This window comes from Amblyomma maculatum, chromosome 6, assembly GCF_055883805.1.
Source record: "Amblyomma maculatum isolate TAMU_Amacu chromosome 6, ASM5588380v1, whole genome shotgun sequence".
Classification (NCBI taxonomy): domain Eukaryota; kingdom Metazoa; phylum Arthropoda; class Arachnida; order Ixodida; family Ixodidae; genus Amblyomma; species Amblyomma maculatum.
The window spans coordinates 156,538,473-156,556,333 of NC_139349.1; the positions used below are offsets into that span (position 1 = coordinate 156,538,473).

Sequence of the window (17,861 nt, forward strand, 5' to 3'; positions counted from 1 at the left end):
ATATAGTTTCCACCACAACATGCTTCTAATTTGTTATGAAAACTTTTGTAACAGGCAAAAATAATTCCCCATTCCTCCCTGCAGACTCCTGTGACCATGCCTGGCTGTAAACCAATCAGATCCTTCTCTCTTTTCTCGCCCAGCCTCTGAGAAGGTGCGATAAGTGAAAAGTGACAGTAGTAGCGGCACTTGCTCACGCGCTACCCTTTCCCACGAATATGGCATGCTCCCACATCGTCTGATGACTTTGACACGCTAACAAGTACTGCTTTTAGTACCTGAACTATCTCTCCCCCCTCCCTCCCCCCCTCCCCCCCTCTAAGGGCCTACACAAAAAACAATGAGTGGATTACAGTGCCCATGAATATAAATTAAAATATGCACTCGCAAGCCAAGCAATGTAAACCATCCTTAATTCCTGCACTTACCAAGTATTCATCACTGCTTATCTTAAAATTAAAAGACTATAGTAAAATTATGAATTTAAAAACAGATAGGCTACAATGGACACCCCAGCAGAGAGCTGCCTCAGATTACTCTGGAACACTGGAGGTTCTTCAACGCCTGCTTACACTGCACTACACACAGACGTCTGAGTTTCGCTTCCAGCAAAATGTGGCCATCATAACTGAATCCAGGTAGACTCAACCACTGAGCCGCTGCGGCGCATTATTGGGTACCTCAAGATCTGCGCAGTGAAAATTAGAAAAGCAATGTGGTTGGTTGACAATTCACATGGTCCACAATTCAATCCATAAAATGCACGGTGCATCAAAGAGCACTGCTCATACAAACATGACAATTTCTCTGGGCAGACTAAGAAAGAGAAAGCAGCAGATGCCTCCCCCCCCCCCCCCTTCTCCCTCTCCTAAGGCTTGTAGGCCCTGGCAGCTACAGTCATTGATATCACTGAGCATCTCGGTACTAAGCTCGACTCGAATCTCCATATTAAAATCTTCCTCCAGTTTTATGATTCACTAAGCTAACAAGGGTCCCTTGAAATTGTACCAGTTGAAGATGCTTCAAGCTCTGTGCGGTTTTGCAGTCTGGGGAACCCAAAACCGTAATTACGGCTCATTTTTCACAAGTCTGATCATTAGCTCCTGTTCAGAACACAATGGCATCTCTCTTAGTCCAGTGTGGTTCCTTTACAAAGCCGTGCAGGTAACAAGAAAAATGTCAGCAAGCAAATGCATCTGTCCATGTACAATGCAAGCAAGGATCAGAGCTGTTATAGCTTTTGTGAAGGGACTAATGGTTAAAATGCATCATATATAAACTAAAGTGCATTTTTGCCCATTTCTTACTTTTCAGTTCTCGAGAACACTGAACAGGCACTTTTTCGTAATGATTGCATAGCTGTGACCACATGTTTTGGAATGTCCTAGAAATGTTTCCAGTCTAAATGTGCACAAAACTATCACGGACATCTACGCTGCCCGAGTATGGGGAGTCGCATAAACTGTAACACAAACTCAGGTTAAGCAGACTGAAAAATGATTCAGGACTGATGAAACCAATATAAGCAAGTATAGTTTCCACTTGAGCATATCTCAGCAAGCTTCCAGTGCACTTAATACAAAATTAAAAAAATGACGCTGTTACTCCAATATAATTCCTACTCCAAATTCCTACACCCCTAAATTCCACTAAATTTCCAAGTAGCAAGTCAGTCAGGGGAAAAGGACAACACAATATAACTCCAGCAGGGAATTAAAAAATTTACAGACACAATTTTATATTGCAGCTCAGGCTTCATTCTGATCTATGCATACAGTCGAACCTTGTTATAACGAAGTAGTACGGGGTGCAAAAATTTGTTCCTTAATCTGGTACTCAATTTAAAAGGACGCGCCCAATTGCTGCAAATAAGTCTGCTAATAAAAAGACACAAAATGCGCACTAATATATGAAGAACACAAAGGGGAGAAAACTCAATTTTTAAATCAGAGGCTTGATATAAACCTGAAAGCTTTCCTTTCATTCCGTGTAGGGAGAGCAAAAATGAATACTCAGTCACGAATGTTGCCTCCATGCACAGGCTGATTTATTTATAAAATGGCGCAATCGTGGCCATGTCAGCGACTTCTGCACTGTGTCTTGCTGCTTTGCTCAAAGGAGCTAACGGACTAGCGAAATGCAGCGCGCAAGCCCGGGTCGGTCAGAGTGGCAGAGGCACTGCAGGGATTCGCAGCATGATGAGGCAGTGGTGATCACGTGCCAGTCACATTCCTGTCAGCCACTGCATGGCCGTTTACGGCCTCCGAGATCACCACAGGCGGAAGGGTGCTCGGAGGCCATGGGCTGCTGGAGCTAGTTGTTGTTGCTACCGCTAGATGGCACGGCACGCAAACGCACAGACAATTTAAACACACTTCTACAGCGGGCGATTCAAATGATTGAAAAATTGCGTTTCTAGAAGCTTTTTCTGGCTCCTTTACATATTCTTTTTGCCGTCTGAATGCAAAAAATGCTTCGTTATAACCGATCGAGCGTGAAATTTTGAATTTTTTGTTTCATTAAACAAAGAACTCTCACTGAAATAAAGCATAGACCAACCAAACTTCAATTTTAGTATGTTTTATCCGATAATTCGCTGTACCAGTGTTCATTATAGCGAGGTTCGACTGCACAACTAAAGGCGTCCCATCCAGCTTAGTTCTATCATTCACAATCAATTGCATCGTATACTAGAAGCATCACAACTAATGAGTACTAAGTTTCATTTTTCGATTTGCAGAAACAGGATGGCGCTCTGTGATGTATTATGAAAAATTTCCAGCACTGATGCTACTGAATCCTGATCGGAGACATCTGCTTGTGATGTTTAGCTTCTTGTCTTGTGCTTTTCCCTCCTTGTTCACCGGTTGAAAAAAGCTGCATGACGCCCTCTTGCCAACGCCTCTGACCCCCATCTTGTAAAAAATTAATAGAAAAGCAGCTCACAAACCTTTTTCTCCTGTGGCACTTTTTCAGTTAAGCACAGGTAAATTCAAGATATTCATGCAGTAGCTTTGCGATGTGTTGAGTGCTAAGCTGGAGGGTTCTAACTGTTGCTTTAGCTACTGACCGCACCATGACGCCATTCTTTGAAACCAAGTAAGGTTTTCAGTAATGTTATTTGCTCGAGACAAATACTTTTCACCTTTCCTTAATCCTTCCATGGCAAGGCTCAGGTGTCCACCTGCTATGAGATTCCTGCCACATCTTTCCTATTCCCATTGGTTATAACCCCTACGCAGATGCGTACACACTCTTTTATGTTGCTCTGGTAGAGTAATGAAAACGCTCGTGCCTCAACTGAGATATGTTATAATAACCTTGACAGAGCTCCCTACAGATGGCCTTTCCAATATACATTCCCTGTGTGACAGCAGCTCTCACGCACCTCGAATTATATTGGTGGCCATGTTATATTAGCACAAATACTGCACAAGCAGCAACGGAGAAGTCCAATGGTAAAGTAGCACACTTATGAGGACCTCCCACCATGTGAAGCATGCTGTTAGCTAATCAACGAACACGTTACCGCTATTTATAGTGCATAAGCCTACTCCCTTGTAGAAGTGATAGCTCTAAAAACAGTCACCTTTACGAGAAACCTCGCACATGAACCACACTGCTGCAGAAGATGCATCGCTGTGCAAGACAACTTAAATGAGATCATGCAATGGGCAGCTGCTCAACATCTTTCAAAAAGATAAACACGCCGTGATGTTATCACTGTGCAGCATCTTGGCGTGTTGCCAAAGAATGCGCTGTGCACTGCGACGACGACAGTACAAAAACAGAGAGATGTGCGAATTACTTTTTTCGAATTCTCAGAGGCAAAAGGGGGCGTAGCTTCGTTATGCGAGTGGCTCTATTATGTGAGCACTAAATGTGGTACTTTTGTACGTCAGTGTCTGACACTGCAATGATGAGATCTGCAATTATTTTTGTTTCCGCAAAGCACAACAAATCCTGAATGCAAAAAGGTAGACCCTCGAAGAACAGAAAGCTGGGCGAGTTAGTTTTTGTTATCCATACTGAAACAGCACAGAAAAAAAACTATGACAGAACAGTGTACACCCCACCACCCCACCCACCAGAACAGTGTATTTACACCCCACTAGAGATGATCGTGCTGCCCAGACGAAGACAAGTCGCCTCGTAGAAACGTTGGCTCAGCTTGCGAAGTGAGGCTCCCTCAACCCTTGTTCAGTGCTCTTTCAATGAGAGAACAAGGAGCACTCATGCTGTTGTGCTTGTTGGGTCACTGTCTTTGGCCACCTGGAATTTGTGAGCACCTGTAAACTGAACCGGTGCCTTTGTCCTCCCATAGCCACCCAACCACTGAACCACGTCCTTTCTCTTCCCTTTCCTTTCACTTATTCTTTCAGTGATCATCATCATCAACATCAGCCCGACTATACCCACTGCAGCATGAAGGCCTTTTCCGTATTCCTCCAATTAACCCGGTCATGTGCTAGCTGAATCCACTTGACCCCTGCGAACTTCTTGACCTGATCCACCCACCCACCTATCTTTCTGCTGGCCCCTGCTACGCTTTCCTTCTCTTGGAATTCAATTTGTTACCATTAGCAAACATTGTTTATCCTCTCTACGCACTACATGCCCTGCCCGTGCTCATTTCTTCTTCTTGATTTCCATTAGAATGTCAGTAGCTCGACTTGTTTCTCTGACCCCCGATATTTGCACACAAAACGAAGCCAGCCCTCGCAATGAGCCTGTTCAGTTTCTGTTTTGAAGAGGTATGCCAGTTAATGTCTCGTTCACAAGGGTGAACCTCCCCCCTCACCTGTGACAGTCTTCTTACACGAGACAATTCATGGTACAAGATGCACAGGTGAACAACAATACACAGTAACACCCTTTTTCCAGTATCTGGTGTGCTGCTTGTTTAATAAGCCCAGCATTAAAAATTCTACCACCTATGGCAACATTTTTCGAGTGTTGCTACAAACATGGAAAGAAGATGGCATGGTCCATTAAGGAGGAAGAAAAGGTGCAGCGAAGGAAACAAAACGCAGAGAACACTATTTGCTTCGCTTCGAAATTATTCAAACAAAATAGCTGTTCACTTTGAATTCATTTTGGACTGGAGGTTCACTGTTTGCAGACATCTACTCTGTTAGCAGTTAGTTTATGGGGTTTAACGTATCAAAGCGACTTAGGCTATGAAAGACACTATAGTTGAGGGTTCCGGAAATTTTCACCACCTGGGGTTCTTGAACGTGCACTGACATCGCATAGTACACGGGCGCCTTGCTTTTCGCCTTCTTCGAAAAGCGGCTACCGCGGCCGGGATGCGATTCCGTATCCTTGGGCACAGCAGTTGAGCATTCTAACCACTGCATGGCCATGGCGGGGCAAATCTACTACAGTCGAACCCGGATATATCGAATTTCGGTTATATCGAACTCACGGGATATCCCCTTGAAAATCCCATGTAAAAGTATAGGAAAGCCACGTCATATATCGAACTCCACACCACACACTGGAAAGAGTGCCTTTCCCAAAGACGATCGCATCACCCTCGGCCGTTTGCCGCGTGACGTTTTCAAGCCGCACGCGGAAGTAATGAGAGTGGACAGTTCAGCTAGGGCAGCGCCGGCGCCCATTCCCTAAAAGCGCGCGCATTTGCGGTTATCGTTTCCCGCGCACCAGCACGTGACGTTTGCAAGCCATGTGCACGAATGAACCAGAGAGAACCGGTGGGAACGAGTGGGGGAAAACGCGACAGAGCGAAGCGCAAGGGTGTGCCCATTCTTTTGCCGAGCTATCTCTCTCCTTCCTCTTTCCCGGCCTTCGTTCGCAGTAGCACCAGTAGCACGCGCTACGTATGCGCCAAGCCACCTCAGCCCGTTTTCAGATATAACGTCGGACGCTTTCCCCAGCGTGTGTTGCGAACCCTCTGCGAGCAGCGGCTGAAGTGGCTATGGCGCCTGCGGAAGTTAACAAGCGGCAGATCTATTTTTTTTTTTTTTCCCGAGAGTCGTCTATTTTTACCGTTGTGCTGTACGCGCGGCGTAGCGTAAGATATGGCGTTACGAAGCGGCTTTTTTCCTTTTTTTTTTTGCGGGAGTCGTTTATTCTTGCATGTATGAATTAACAAAAGCACGCGGTCAGCTGTGATCATGACACCGGCTTTTAGCATTTTTCGCTTCAAACAGCATTTGCAGCTACTGTATCACGCTTTCCAATTTTTGTAGCAGTGGACTACGCCCGCCCCAAGTGTGGCGTGATAAATCGAACCAGGCTTGTGCAATCAAGCCATCACGGGCAGTCTGTCAAGTTCGCTCCCCGCCGCCGCAGGAGCTATAAAAAGATAAACAGGCTGGGACATTATCGCTGCGCAGCATCTTGGCACGCTGCCAAGAAATGAGCTGTGGATGAGACGACCGAAACGGAGTGCGACATGCAAGCGAAAACGCTGGCGATTTCTGCCGCACACAGAAACCTTGTTTGGAGCTGCAGCGGTGGCTCGAACGGCAGAGTTCCAACAAGTTGGACATTTTTTGCTCTGTCGCTGCCGCTCGTCGCTGACATCGCTTAATCGCTTGCATGTAAGCGAGCTGGCCTTAACGCTTTTTTTTTTTCTTTCAAAATTCTCGAGTGCAAAAGTGAAGGGTGGGTTCATTATGCGAGTGAGTTGATTACGCGACAAATGCGGTATCGTTGTTTCGCATCGTAAGTGCTGTCCCAAGCCGATTTCTGTATATCGAATTATCAATATATCGAACTATTTCGAGATTCCCTTCGAGTTCGATATATCCGGGTTCGACTGTATGTATTTGTACCTTTATTTTGATAGGCTGCGTCACAAGCGTATACATAACCAGTGTTCTAGTGATCAGTCCACCTTTGTACATTAAACTTAGTTTGTAATTCTTAGAATGCTATATTTCTTTGCACTAAGTGTCAATTTTCTTCTCCCCCTTAGAGCACTCTCTTATCCTTCTGCATCAATCCTCTATTTGCCTCTTACATGGACACACTCTTTCAAAATTGCGCAAGCCATCACTGTCCCCCAGTGAAGCTCAGATCTCTGTGATGGCCTCACGCACTGTGGGCAGAATTACCTCGCACTGGATGAGACTATGTTCTCTGTGTTGCATGCAGAAACAGTCAATATACCTATTTTTTCTTTCCCTTTGGCACTGATATTTAAAGGCAAGCCATTCAGTACTTCTTGCATCATATCAGTACTAAAGTGGTACAAGAGTACCCGCCATTTGCTATAAGCATTCTTTATATTGAACTTAGATTTTTACCCCATGCACCTCATATGCTGGCCATCCCACACCACCCTACACTGCCTCATTAGATGCATTTCATGTCCACCCAAGGCAAGCTTGTATTTCAGGTATAAAATCTGCGGCACATTTCAAGCACGTGACAGAGTTAGCAAACATGAAGCCAGGTACACTTTTCCAGATTCCAGAGCTTCCATGTACACAGCGCTTTCTGACGCGATTGCCTACAACCAGGCGTGCTGTATAGCAGATGCCGCTGCATTCTGCTTTGCACAGAAAGAGACGCACCTTGGCCGAGTCCTTGAGGTGGGCCATGGCCGGGTGGTCGATGCCCTTGCCCGAGGCGGCCTTGGTGGCCTGCACCAGGTCGCCCAGGGCGGAGGCAACGTCCTTGACCGCGTTCACTAGCAGCACCTGGGCCTCGGGGTTGTGGGCCCCCAGGGAGGCCGCGCCCAGCTTGACCGCCTCCGCCAGCTGCACAATGGTCGAGACCGCATTCTGCGCGGCCACAGCCAGCTGCTCCTGGCTGGAGGCGGCCCCTGCCACCAGGGTTTTGGTGTCCTCCACCAGGGCCTTGGCCGTCTTGAGGATGTTCTCACGGTGATCCACAAACTGGTCACCCTCCTTCTCGGAGTGCAGTGTGCCCGCAGTGGCAAACATGATGGTTGTGTCCAAGTCTCCGATGATGCCACTAACTGTGCTGGCTGCATTGATGCATGCCTGGGTGCCCCGCGAACCGGCTTGCAGTGCTGCCAAGATGTGGGACACCTGCAAGTACAACAAGAGCAGCCACTTGCATCACTATGACTACATTAAAGCCATGTTTCTCAGCTCAATGGTGTCGGCATTTTCACTGTAATGCAAAATGCGAAGAAGAAAGAGGAGCAACGCTGTCTCGAGCACCACATCAGAGATCTATGGCACAGTCTGAATGACCACGTCACAACCGGTGTCGTGGATTCTTCCAGAACTCATTAAGGAAAACGAAACTGGCCAAGAGCGTCACTTAATTAAAGGGTCCATGAAAAGCTACTTACTAAAATTATAAAATGTGCACAAGTAACAGGTATCCCGTCAATCTTTTCTGCAGTGGAAAAAATTTTAAGCTAGCTTTATTAGCATTGAACAAACGGGTGATCGAAAATGATGCGCCTCCTCTCCCCCCTCAACTCAATCCAAGCCAGTGCGCAAGAAAAAAAGAAGAAAAGTCGCGACGGCACCCCAACACACCTCATCCTGCCCCAATAAATTGGGAGCATCCAATGAGCGGGCGCGCCCAGCTGCCCTACTGCCGTCAGTGGGGAGGTTTGCACGCAGAAATGTGTCACCCCAATCAGCTGCAAGCGGTCACCAGGAGCACTTTTAAAAATTATTTGGAAATTATCGTCTCCGTGCAATGTTTTCAAATTTTGCTTGAATACCCACAAAGACCACCCCTACAAAATTTCTTGCATTGCAATTTTACCGCAAGTAGCATTTCAGGGCCCTTTAAGTCAGCTTTACCTTTACCGTGTACAATTAAAGCCTGCAAACTGCTGTCGCAGATGTCGCCTTACACAGGCATGTAACCATTAGTGAGATTTTTAATTTTTAAAATTTTTTGTTCATTCATGCATGTACAAAGCAAAGCTGCCAACAAGACATGCTGACTGCAGCCATCGTTCGAGTTGCAATCCAAAAACGGCATGCCTAAGGCCCTTAACTTCTAATGACTCTGCGAAAAACTACAGCCTTAAGCATTTTCCGTCGAAATATGAGAGAAGAGCCACATTCTTTGTTTTTTTAATGCTATTGCTGCCACGGACTTCAGTAGAAATGGCAGCATGATAGCAAAATTTACTCTTTTACCTCATCTACATAAATAACAATGCAAGAGGTATTCAAAGTGAGAACCCCCAGACAATTTCATTTAAGAGCCAACACTTCAGAAGTGTACACCACAATCAAATAAAGTGAAACCTCGGACACTTTAGTGCATGCAACCTACTGTCCACACTATCTCCTTTCCATACCCATAGATCATTCAAAAGCTGGCTTCTCCTAAAGTCTCTTAGGTCTAAAGGTGAATGTCACTTTAGCTACCTTAAAAAGATCAGGAAAAATAGTTCATACTATATTCATACCTTGGTTCCTAATATTTTCTAGTATTCTTAAGTGTTATTTGATGTTCCTCAACTTAAAACGTAGGTTCTTCATTCTCAATTCACAAAATTTAAAATTGAAACAGAGCAGAGACCTTTTCCGAGACGAAACGGGCATTCTCCGCCAGCTCCCGCTGTGTGTAGATGTCGCCGGGACTGCTCTGGCAGGCCCCTGCAGACTTGGTCAGGCTGATGCACGCCTTGCCCAAGTCCTGTACACCCGCTCGAATGCGCCCTGGAACCTGCAAAGCAGTGATGACATCAGCCACCCATTTTGAACAGCTCACAGAATTGGAGGATGCTCTTGATGCGGCCAGGCATAGCATATAGGAACTTAGACCAGCTGAAAAGCACTGGCATATCGATAAACTAGGCAGCCCCAACTACGCCACATGGTAAAACACACTGCAGCAGCCCAGCGTACCTCCACGCTGGTGCTGGTGGCCATGGCACCGCGAGCGTCGCCTGCCAGGGAGGCATAGTGATGCGAGAGGTCGGCAGCCAGAGGCGTGAGGCGCGAGGGGTCGTGGCCCGCGTGGGCCACCATGTCCTGTGCCACCCGAGCCACCTCCTTGGCCGAACGGACCATGCGCGTCTGGTAGTCGACGTACGACAGCTCTGGCTGCACCTCCACGCCATAACTGTGGTCAAAAGAGGAAAGAGGGAGGGTGCCACCTTCAGAGACTCTTAAAACATGTTGGCAAAAAAAAAAAAATGTTTACAGAAGCTAACAAAAACCACGAGAGCCCATCCCTTTGTGCCACTTAGACCATTTTTTCAACACTCAATGAAAGTAGGGACACTCACTCAGTCTTATCAAGATAGGATGCTCACGACTGAAGTCACCAGACAATGTCGAAGCAGTTGAACCATTCTTCGCAAAACAAACTTGGGAACAATGTGGAGTGCTACTTAAAGGCCTTTATACCAAAGGCATTTACCTAATAATTATGGGGGATGCTAGTTTTCTCTGTTCTCCAGTTATGATCTTTATCTCCGGTGGCATGAAACTACTACTCATGTCATGCCCGGGTCATACGAGCCATGACCCGAGCACTCTGGAAAATCTGTAATCGTGCACAGCTAATGCTAAAATGTTCGAGGTTGTTGTCACCCTTTTACGTGCTTTGCCTCTGATATGCAACTATGTGGGTGCAGTCAACAGTGCTGGCCTCCTCTCCTTGTTGAGGTGGCTCACCTGCCACTGGTGCGCAATCCCCCGATGGTGATGACTGAGCGCTCCTCAAGTCGGTACATAGCCTTGCTGACCGACTCGACTAGCCCTGTGACAACACCTGCCTCGGTGGCCGCCGACTCCAGGGTGCGCAGCAACTCCTGGAGGGCGTCCCGCGCGTTGTCCGCTGCCTCGTCCACGTCACCGTGTGCGTGCACCGCCTGTAAACAGAGGGAGCATAACCACTTGCACACTGTGCACCATTTTAAGGTGAAAGCCTTTAATAGTTCACGAGTGGCATCCGCAGAACGTGTGCGAGATGTGTCCACAAGATTCCGCATGATTCCATGATTTATATTATTTATTTTTATTTTATTTATAAATACACTTTATACATGCCGGAGAAGGGGTAGGCAGCGAACGCGATGGTTAGATGGCATCCACGAGGCACTGCAGATGAAGTTATGTGATGTTAGGAAGATAGTGAGAGACCGGAAAGCGTGGCGTGACATGGTCCATAGGGTCACGAAGAGTCGGACATGACTGAACGACTGAACTGAACTGAACTGAACATAGGCAACAATAACAAGAATACAAAGTTCATTAAAAGGCAAAAAAATAAGTCATCATCATAACAGCAACATTGTAATAAATATACAAACATTACAGATTGAGGCGTGAGCAAAACAAGTATACAAATGGCAGTGAAACAGTCTCACTGTCTAACTTATTCCATTCAGTCATAGTCCTACAAGAGAAAGAATCATAATGGAATTCTGGACATAATGACCGATAGTTATAGTTAGTCAGTCATAGATAATGATAGTGATGAGAAAGAGAGAGAGACAGTCTCTCTGTCTTTATTCTCTATATCTCTCTGGTGAGAGAGGGAGAGCTCTCCCTCATGGAGTTAGTAAGGGAGACAGAGGAAGAAGTCGCTTTCTATAGAAAGAGAAAGAAAGAGAGACTGCCTTTCTCCTCTCTCCTTCTCCCCCTCTTTATAGAGAGAAGAGAGAGGTAGAGAGAGTCTGTCTTTCTGTCTACCTTAGTCGCCCTCTTTCTCGAGGAATCGGGCTGAAATTTTGGCTTGCCACTTGATCAAAGACACGTGCCCCCCCTTCATCCCTCCACCCTTCCATTTATGCTTTGCCCCATATCTAGCCTCTTCCGTGACAATGCCCCCAACCAGGTGCGTAGCAGAACAGTTTGACCTAGTGTGACTTTTTTTTTTGTATGCTTCACTGCCCCCACACTCCTAGCAGTGTACCCTACACTGTAGCAGCATCATATGTATCTCATCACAGTAGCCACTCGCTCCACGATTTTCCTTCTCTGTTCTGCATGCCACTAAATATTGGAGCAGGTTTCCCCATAACATTGTTGCTATTGCTCGGCCATCATCACCGCTATAAAATTTAGGTACTGCATTTTCCAATCTGTAAGTCCCCTCTCTCTATAAAGAGCAGTTTTTCTGAATAAAAAAAAAAAAAAAGAATTATATATATATACATCCCCTATAAGTCACGTTGTGTATAAAACAAATCTGTTTATCACATAAGAACTATAAAAATGTGCAGCGAATTCCTTCACCGGACAGTGACAAAAATACATGCATATGGCAGCTGCCACGTGCCGACTATATTGTGTGCACATGACAACAGGCAGTCTTCGCCTTTGCGGCCCATTGCTTTTGCATGGGGGAATTTACAAGCACAGAGAAGATGCCTTTCTGACCTTGGGGTTGCCGGCCGCCTGCTTGGCGGCATAGACGAGCTGCAGCATGCCCTCGGCCACTGTCTTGGTCTGGTCGAGCAGGGCCATCTGCTGCTTGGAGTGCAGCGTGTGCGAGGCACCTGATATGGCGTTCTGCACCAGCGGGCTCAGGTATCCCACCGCCTGGCTCACCTGCCACCACAACCACACACCGTGAGCAAACAACACACGAGGTTCCCTCCACGAGAAATCCTCAGCCTGGCATTTCACGTGCTCTTATATTACATGACTAAACATCAGTTTATGATGCGACACACAGAAAGAAAATGTTCCCTGCAACTTTTTGCAGTTGCAGAGTATAGATGCCACAAGTGGTAGCACTGACCGTGTGGCCCAGCTTCTCGGCTTCTCCCTTGGCAGCGTAACGGAGGGGCTCGATGACATCCAGGATTTCCGAGGCGCTGGTTTCCATCTGCTCCTGGTAGGTCTGCAGCAAACAATGGCAAAGCACATATATCGTTCAGTTTTATGGAAACCTGCCCGACGAGGGAGACAAGAACAAGCACTAAGGGTAAATGCAATGGTGATGTTTTGAAGCTGTTGGAGCTGTCTTGTTCACAGGATAAATAGAAATCGATGGTCTGCTTAGAAAGATTAAAGAAATAAATATGTAGCACAGAAAGCACAAGTCGAACCTCGCTATAACGAACGCAGATATAGCGAATTATCGGATAAAACAAACTAAAATCGAAGTTTGGTTGGTCTATAGTTTATTTCTATGAGAGTTCTTTCTGTATAACGAAAGAAAAATTTCGAAATTTGAAGCTAGATCGGTTATAACAAAGCAGTTTCTTTGTTTGTTGTTTTCTTTTTGCAGTAAAACGGCAAAAAATGCGTAAAGGAGCCGGAAAAAACATCAACAACGCAATTTTTCAATCAATCAAATTGCCCACCACATAAGTGTGTTCAAATCGCCCGCACGTTCGCGTGCCGCGTCATTTAGCGGGGGCAATAAAAACCACCACCAACGGCTTATCACATTATCAACTTCAAGATTGCCCCGCGCGCGGTGATCTTGGAGGTCATGAATGACCATTCCCGGTCTTGGGCGGTGCCGCTGAAGTGAGTTGAAATCAGCCGAGCGCTTGCGTGCCGCGTCATCTAACGGCGGTAACAAAAACTAGCACAGATGACTAATGAACATAGCACGGACAGCCATGGCCGAACTTTAGCGTCGCCGCCGCAGCCGCTGCTTCAGTGCGGCCATGCAACGGCTGACATGCATGTGACTGGCACGCCATCCCCATTGCCTCGTCATGGCGTGAGCCCCCACTGGTACCGACCCGCACGCGCCCGCTACACTCCCGGAGTCCTTTGGCTCCGTCGCGCAAATTGTGCACGAAGGCGACATCCCTTTTAGTATTCATTTTTGCTCTCTAATACAGAAAAAAAGGTGAGATTTCATGCTTTTACCTAGTTTTTAATGAAAAAATTGTGCGTTTTCGCACCCATCGTGTTGTCCATATTAGTGCGCATTTTGTTTCGTTTTATTAAGAGACTTGTTTACAGGAATTTGGCAACACACTTTTACAACGAATATCGGATATAACGAACTATTTTCGCGCCCCCGTACTACTTCCTTATAACAAGATTCGACTGTATGGTGTGAGGTAGACAATCCGGCAGCAAAGCGCAAGATGCAGCTCGCTGTAAAGTCAGATATACTTTCTGACAAATGTGCCTCTCATTTGAGCCAAATACTACTGTAAAAACCTCCGTATAAATGGAACCGCACATAAACATGAGGAGTAATTTCTGGATAGTGAAAACAGAAAAATTTTCATCCCCGTATCTTGCATTACATTTCACAGTTGCTCTGCGGTGCTTCGCGCTTTCACTACCCTGCATACGCCTCCGAACAGTGCCATGAACCTTCGTGTGCCAATGCTAGTTTGCTCCCCTTCATGTGCCAACACACTTGATCAGAGAACAGCAGGTCGCATTCACACCGACAACTGCATAAGCCACATGGTCCTGCAGTTGTAAACCAGTAAGCCGCTTCCAGCTTGGACATGGGACGGCAATGCACATGCTGCCGATTAGCATACACTGCGCCTGTTCAATACTGTGCACAAGCACACGATGCGTGCGCTCCGCAAGTGTTTTCGCAATTGTCAGCCCTTGCTAGAGCCCTTCGCTAGAGACATATTTCCATAGAAACTGTTCTTCGTCACCTCTAGATATGTTTGTTATCCCACATTTCTCGAAAGAGCAACGCTGGGAATGCCAGTCAAGTGTCTGCAATTCGGTCGTAGGGCATGGCTGGAGAGGCTCAGAAGAGCCCCCTACAATATGCTGAGTACTGCTTTTGTCATTCCTACATCATGCAAGGTGCAATCGACCTGCTTCAGGTCGCATGTGCACTGCAAGCACCATGGTCATGCTGCGGTCGCAGGGCTAGCGTGCCGAAACCGAAACACTGAGACAGTCAACTGATGCCACTGCTACATGGCGCTGGAAGCCTGGTGCTGATAGCTCTGGATAATAATGAGACCATAACTGTGAATTTATGCTGAAATTTTTTCATACCCGCATTTATCATATGAGGAGGAAATGTGACAAGAATCAAAATCGGGAAAAGAAACCTGGAAAGAAAGAATGCTGGTTTTTACGGTACACAAAGCTAGGCAACAGAAGAGCAAAACCTGAGCAACACTGCTTTCGCACGATGCTGGAATTGTAGCCACAATTGTCTACATTTCTTTGTGCCGCCTATATTGTTATTTCTTTGGAGTCACCACATTACTTTGCCTGGGCCTGCGCACATATTCTGTCTGCAGGAACAAGTTTACGCTCCCTTTACGTACCCAGTCTCGGCAATGCCTACCGGTACTCAAGTCTGAGGGACTAGGCACTCGTTAACCCATATTATGCTGAAATTTCCGTAATTTGCAAAAGAAATATTCTTCTTATATTCCTAGTTCACTTAACAATCTTCTATTTATTGCTGGAACTATTTCTCTCAACAGCAACATTAGAGCTGCCTTGCAATGTATACCAGGCAATGTATACATGTCATACAGATCCAAACATTGACATCCACTTTAATACAGTCAACGACCGATAATTCGGACTCCACGGGGAATGTAAACCAGTCCGAAATATCGAATGTCCGAAAAAACGAATGAAGCAAAAAATACCTGTTTATTTACATTTTAGGGTGCCTGTTTCGGGAAGAATTTGTCGATGCGATGGAAGCAGCTTGTAGAAGAGACCAGTCTCATCGACGTTAAAAGTGTTGTCTGGAGAGTAGCGACTAAGCAGCGCTTCAAGTTTTTCACTGCGGTAGTTTGCGACCAGTGTGCTACTCACTGCACCACTTTCACCGCACATTTTTTTGAAGGCGAGGTCGAACCGCTTTTTAAAATTCCTGAGCCAACCATCGCTGAACTGAAATCCTTCGATGCCAAGCCGCAGTGCGAGTGTCTCAGCCTTATGCTTCAAAAGGTGGCCAGAAACAGGAACACGCTGGGCGACAGTAGCGTTAAGCCAGATGTTCAACGCTTCTTCCAACTTCGGGTAAAGGCCTTGTCGCAGCCTTTTCTGTTCAGCTGTTGTTGTCTTCTCCGTGGCCTCAAGAATCTTGGACCTATTCTTCATATAGTCCGATATCGTTTGCTTGGAGATGTTGAACTCACGGGCAACTTCGACTTGAGAACGGCCGCTCAGCACTTGCTGTATTATGGCTGCTTTCTTCGCCATTATCAGCGTCGTGTATTTCCCACGTTTCGCCGCCGTCGGCACGGACCGCGAAGGCACCGTTGGCGCCATTTGCCGTGGCCTGTCGTTGTCAAACTCAAGAGAAACGTTGTCGTATGGTCACTTGAAAGAACCTAGCCTAACGCTACTCACGCACGAGGCACTGAACAAACGAGCACAAACTGGTGGCCGATGGCGAAGACGCGGGGAGGCCAAACATGCCCGAGGGCCAGTCATGCGGAGTGGAGCGCCGCCTGCTGTTCTCCCGTCGCAACTGTCCTGTCGCACCGCCGCCTCCGTGATCAGCTCCAGCAATGCCGACGACGCACCGTTCGCCGATCACGGAGGCCACAGTCGCTTATTGCGAGTAGGCGCCAAAGGAAGGCGCTCGTCTCCTTTCTTTCTTTCTTTTTTTTTTTTTTAACTAGGAACGGCGGCGGGGGAAGCGCGCGCATCGAGGCACCCTGTTTAGAGTCCGGATTATCGAATATAGAGCCGGAGGCTATCCGAAATATTGGTCGTCCTTACACATCATGTTTATGGGGCCAGTGGCGGTGCCGCAGAGCTGTCCGAATAAACGAGCATGTCCGAACTATCAGCGTCCGATTTATCGGTCGGCGACTGTACTGCACTTCTCGCCACTGTAATAAGCGAGAATTATTTGCCATTCTTGAAGAATTGCAATGTAGCTGATGGGATCTAATCTGAAAATGTCGGACCTTTCTCAAAGCGAACAACACAGCCGTTGCACACAGGAAAAGTTCAGATTAGTAAACCTAACCTAGTGGGCCCAAACTTTTACACAATATTCGTTCAGAGTTACTGTGTGAAAAAAGCGGTGTTCTACTGCGGATGCCAATTCATTTCGGCGCAGCGATATTACGGTGCAGCGCCCATAATGGCAAGATACCTATATATCTGAAAAACAGTTAGACAACAGTATACTATTGGCTCCTCTACTCAAATCTTCGCATTAGGCCAAGCCAACAGCGGCTGATATCTCTGCGTCAGCCATCCAGTCGAGTACAGCTGCGTGCCATTTCATATGCCGACCGAAGCACCCCTGGTCTCGTATTTTTTCAGAGCTTTTCTATTTTCGAACGAACATGCTTCTGTCCGGGTGGTTCTTCCCCTTCACCGCAACTCACTTGTTGCTGCAGTAAAAGGCCTGTATTTGGTGGCTCTTGTGTGACCCCCTCTCATTAGGTACTGTTGATAATCGTACACCAAGAAAAAGGCCTTCAACATCCTGCACAGCTCTGCTACAGCACTGCTAATCTAACAACACGCATGCAGTAATGAATTTTACACAACTGCAAAGAATTGTTGTGCCCAGGGAGTTTTCATCTCAAAAGCAGACTGCAGATTAGGCTTTTCACGAATAAAGTTACTATACAATGAGAGTGCTACTTGTAAATTTCTTGGGGCCAATCAATAACTGGGGCTTTCGAGTGCTTCGAAGTCAGAATGAACAATGTCTTAGCGCAGAACAAAATGTTTGCATCCAACTAAGGGACCCCCTTACTCTGATTTAGCGAAGGCTAAGCCAGCCTCTACTCACCTTGAGCAGGCCGCTGTCGGCCTGGTATGTGGTGTCCTGGCTGAGGATGTTGAGGGACGCACGGTCCAGTTCGCGGATGGCCGCATTGAGCTTGTCGATGGCCTCGTCGCACTCTTTCTGGCCAGGAGCTTCATCCCTGATAGGAAAGTAATTAGGAGAACACTCTTACAGAGTTTCTAATGCTTATAAAAGTTCTTTTATACATATATACATAAAGATAACCGTAAAGTACAGTAAAAGCTCGTTAATTTGAA

At 46.6% G+C, this 17,861-nt stretch overlaps 1 protein-coding gene across 5 annotated transcripts in view; it reads right to left on the minus strand.

Moving 5' to 3' along the window:
- rhea (Talin_middle and talin-RS domain-containing protein rhea) overlaps positions 1–17,861 on the minus strand; it is a 179,209-nt gene that overhangs the window by 23,175 nt on the left and 138,173 nt on the right. For all 5 annotated transcript variants that reach the window (XM_084607575.1, XM_084607579.1, XM_084607577.1 and 2 more), the window contains exons 39-45: positions 17,608–17,743; positions 12,673–12,774; positions 12,309–12,479; positions 10,599–10,795; positions 9,825–10,041; positions 9,496–9,642; positions 7,548–8,027 (exon numbers count right to left, since the gene is read on the minus strand). In XM_084607575.1, the coding sequence (XP_084463701.1) occupies positions 7,548–8,027; positions 9,496–9,642; positions 9,825–10,041; positions 10,599–10,795; positions 12,309–12,479; positions 12,673–12,774; positions 17,608–17,743 (1,450 nt within the window). The remainder of the gene's footprint in view (positions 1–7,547; positions 8,028–9,495; positions 9,643–9,824; positions 10,042–10,598; positions 10,796–12,308; positions 12,480–12,672; positions 12,775–17,607; positions 17,744–17,861) is intronic.